We start from the raw sequence: 3,351 nt of genomic DNA, 5'->3' as shown, positions 1-3,351 counted from the left end.
GCTACCTGAAGGTCCCTTACCAGAAGATGCTGAAGCTCGTGAATGACAGCGACTTTCCTGGCTGCTACAGGATTCTTCCTCAGGTTTGGCATCACATCCTCTTCCTCCTCCTCCTCTTCTCAGATGTTATCCAGTTGTTTATTAGGGGGAAAGAGGGGTTTGCATAAGACCTTGCTGGTTTCTATCCAAACCTAAAGGTTTGTTGAGAACAGGAGCCTACCCAAATTCAAACTTTAGGAAGCAGTTTAACCTCTTAGGGAAACAGTTCATATTCTACTCCTTGGAGAGTTTAGAGGGTTGTGAAAAGCTGCTGCAAGGGGGCTGCCAGCACAGGAGTGGGTGTCTGTGGATGCAGCAGCTTTGGAACCCCCTGAGGATGCTAAGCCCTTGCAAGTCCTTCATTTTGTTTCGTGCCTTTCTGCTTTCTCCCGGGGGATTTTTAAAAGTGTATGAGAGTTGCCACTGTGGTAGATGTTTAAAGTTTCGTCCCTCTGAAGCTGTGTTTGGTTCTGTCCCTCCTAGGAACGCAGGGAGGATGCTGCTGTGTGGTACTTCACCCCTCAGCCGCGTGGGATTATCAAGGCTCACAGCTCAGTGGAGATCCCATTTATACTTGAAACCAAATCGCTGGGAGATCACAACATCACTGCTGATGTCGCCGTGTTTGGGAGTGAAGAACCCCCCCTGGTGAGTGTGAGATGTGTGAGATGTGAGCCTTTGTGTGACTCATCCTGGTGGAGTGTTAAATGTACTGGGATTCTTCCAGGGAAAACAGGAGCTTGTGATATATGGCTGCTGTGGACAAGTAAGGAAAGGATTGGTGGCATAAGCAGCATCTTATGCCTAGAAAAGAGGAAGTATGGAATCCTCATAGGTGGTAATCTCAGTGCCTGACCCAACATATAGTGGCAATCAGGATAACAAGCCCAATCTGAACCCCGGACCAATCTGTGGGTCTCTGCTGGGAGGGTGGTTTGGGCAAGACAGAGCAGTGAAAGGAGTGGAAGCAGAGGAAGTGTGGAGGTAGACAATGTGGAGGAGGTGTGAAGAAGCAAGAATGGGAAACAGCATTTCTCTGTCTGCTGATAATGGGAGCCTGTGGCTGTCAGATGGGAGCACTGCAGACCCCACGCTTGCTCCAGGCCTTCTGGTTTAGTCTACAGCACCGAAAACTTCAAAGAGCCAGAATTATCCCCAGTCTAGGACTGCCCTTAGAGCTAGGCTTTACAAACTTTCCCTTTTCTATTTTTTTTGATCTTTCCTACTTTCTCCTTGGAACAGCAAATCCATTTAGAGAGCACCGGACAGGGACCGGTTGTCTTTGTGTATCCAACCGAGATAAACTTCGGCACTATCCCGGTCGTGAAAGATATTTCCCAGACTCTCCACCTGTCCAATCAGAGTGTCATCCCTGCAGTCTTCTGGGTGGAGATGGTAAGTATCTGTGGGGCCGTTGTCCAGTGAAAATGACTGCTCAGTAGCAGCCTGTGATTTGCTTTTTATATTCAATGTTCCCATGCCTTTCTGTGCAAGATATTCAATCTGAGTGTGGCAAGAGGAGCCTGGCTCTGGGGGTGGTTTTAGCTGGGACAACCCTCAGTGAAAGAGTGTGCAGAAATGAGTCTGGATCATGTCTGCAAGTTCTCTCTTTATTTTGTGGAAGGTATTTAGCTGTGCAGGTCATGTTTTTGAGCTCAAGGGAAGCCTGTGGCCCTTTGTTCCTGAGAGGGCACGGATTTCCCTGCGGTTTCCCCGTTCCATCTGCACTTTCTTTGTGCCAAACTGCTGGTAATGGTTAGAGTTGCTGTTGCCAGACGCTGCAGCTCAAATTTAGGGAAATTAAACCTTTATGATTTTTGCCCTGATCCTTTTAGTCCTTCCATTTCCTGCACCCCACAGCAGAGCAGGGGCCATGGTTTCCATCCTAAGCTCATGCTGGGTTTGCCTCTTCAGGCTGGCACGTGCTCACGCTGGAGGACTGAACCCAGTAAGGGAGTGATCCCCCCCGAGGCCGAGGTGTCTGTGATTGTCACAGCAAACCTCGACGACACGGGGAGATTTGAGGACAAGGTGAAGCTGTTCATCGAGAACAGCGACGTGAACATCATCCCCGTGCAGGCTGTGGGCACTGGCACCACAATTGTCACCGACAGACCGTTCTGTCCGGAGCTCAACTTTAAGCCCCACTTCAGGTAGGATCTCTCTCAGCTCCCGCTTCTCCCCTGGGCTCAGCAAGGAGCAGTTTTGCCCTAGTCCTTCAGGCTAGGTCTTCTTCAGTAGGTCCCAGCTCTGATGCCCTGAAGCCACAGGGGTTCCTGTAGAAACATGTGATGGCTATTTGGGGAGTCATTAGAGACACTCAAAAGCCACCCATATGGAAAGCAGCTGCTGGGTGGTGATGAATTTAAGGGCAGCCAAGGCCTGGCTGTGGCTGAAGCTTTGAGCTCAGGTGGCCTTTCTGGTGGTGGTTTTAGTGCTGGGTGTGCAGTCAGGGAACACCATCGGGGTGCTGCTGATGCCACCTCTGCTTCTCCTGCAGCCTCAGTCCCTGCTGTTACCGCTTCAAAATGACAAACAAAGGGCGCCACACCCACCAGCTGTTCTGGAGCACAGAAGGTTTCAGCATCTCCCAGCAGCGTCGTGCCCTGGGCACCACCAAGGGCAAAGACCCTTCCCAGCCCCCCAGACCTGCCAGCCCCGTGTTTAAGCTGCAGCCGCCGCAGATGGAGCTGGGGCCGGGCCAGACGAAGGACGTGGTGCTGGAAGGCTTCTCCAGCACTCCCCAGGTGAGATCCCCACCCAGGGCTGAGCCTTTCCCATCACATCCCCTCCACTGGGGCTTCTCCTGCAGCCCCTGGACATTTGCCTGGGAGCGATGCCCAAAAACAAGGAAGGAGCAAGTGCCTTCAAGAAACTGTTTGAAGGCCACAAGTTTCCATGGCAGCACCAGTTGCTTTCCTTGCTGGCCACCATCAGTTGCTAAGGCTTTTTTTTGTGTTTCCATAGCTACCAAAACCCAGTGCTGATCCCAAAATACAGGCTGGAGGAAATACTGGTCCTCCAGGGCAAACAGGAGGTTACCAGTGTCGTGTGCTGGGGCAGAAAGGAAGGGCAGAGAAAAAAAAAGTTACACTTTGCTAAGAGCCCAGGCAGAAAGCAAAGGAAACAAGTGCCAAGTGCTTTATCCAGGGAAAGCAGGGAGTCAAACAAAAGCCCTGTGAAGGGAGGGAGTGTCTGGGAGCAGCATCGCTTTTCCTCTGCAGACAAACGTGGGCAGAGGGCTGGTCGAGTCCTGGAGGAGGAAAAGCAACCCTGTGTCAGCTCTAATGATCAGCCTGATGTCCATCCACG

General features: G+C 51.5%; 1 protein-coding gene across 1 annotated transcript in view; it reads left to right on the top strand.

The window, feature by feature from the left end:
- Positions 1-3,351, top strand: part of LOC114069555 (hydrocephalus-inducing protein-like) — a 25,313-nt gene that overhangs the window by 14,004 nt on the left and 7,958 nt on the right. The window contains exons 14-18 of the mRNA XM_027906437.1: positions 12-83; positions 523-687; positions 1,282-1,434; positions 1,954-2,192; positions 2,540-2,786. Coding sequence (XP_027762238.1) covers positions 12-83; positions 523-687; positions 1,282-1,434; positions 1,954-2,192; positions 2,540-2,786 — 876 coding nt within the window. The remainder of the gene's footprint in view (positions 1-11; positions 84-522; positions 688-1,281; positions 1,435-1,953; positions 2,193-2,539; positions 2,787-3,351) is intronic.

Source organism: Empidonax traillii, unplaced genomic scaffold (assembly GCF_003031625.1).
Source record: "Empidonax traillii isolate 1590-97213 ecotype Southwest subspecies unplaced genomic scaffold, ASM303162v1 scaffold1297:size275931, whole genome shotgun sequence".
Classification (NCBI taxonomy): domain Eukaryota; kingdom Metazoa; phylum Chordata; class Aves; order Passeriformes; family Tyrannidae; genus Empidonax; species Empidonax traillii.
This window is presented reverse-complemented; position numbering and strand designations above follow the sequence as displayed.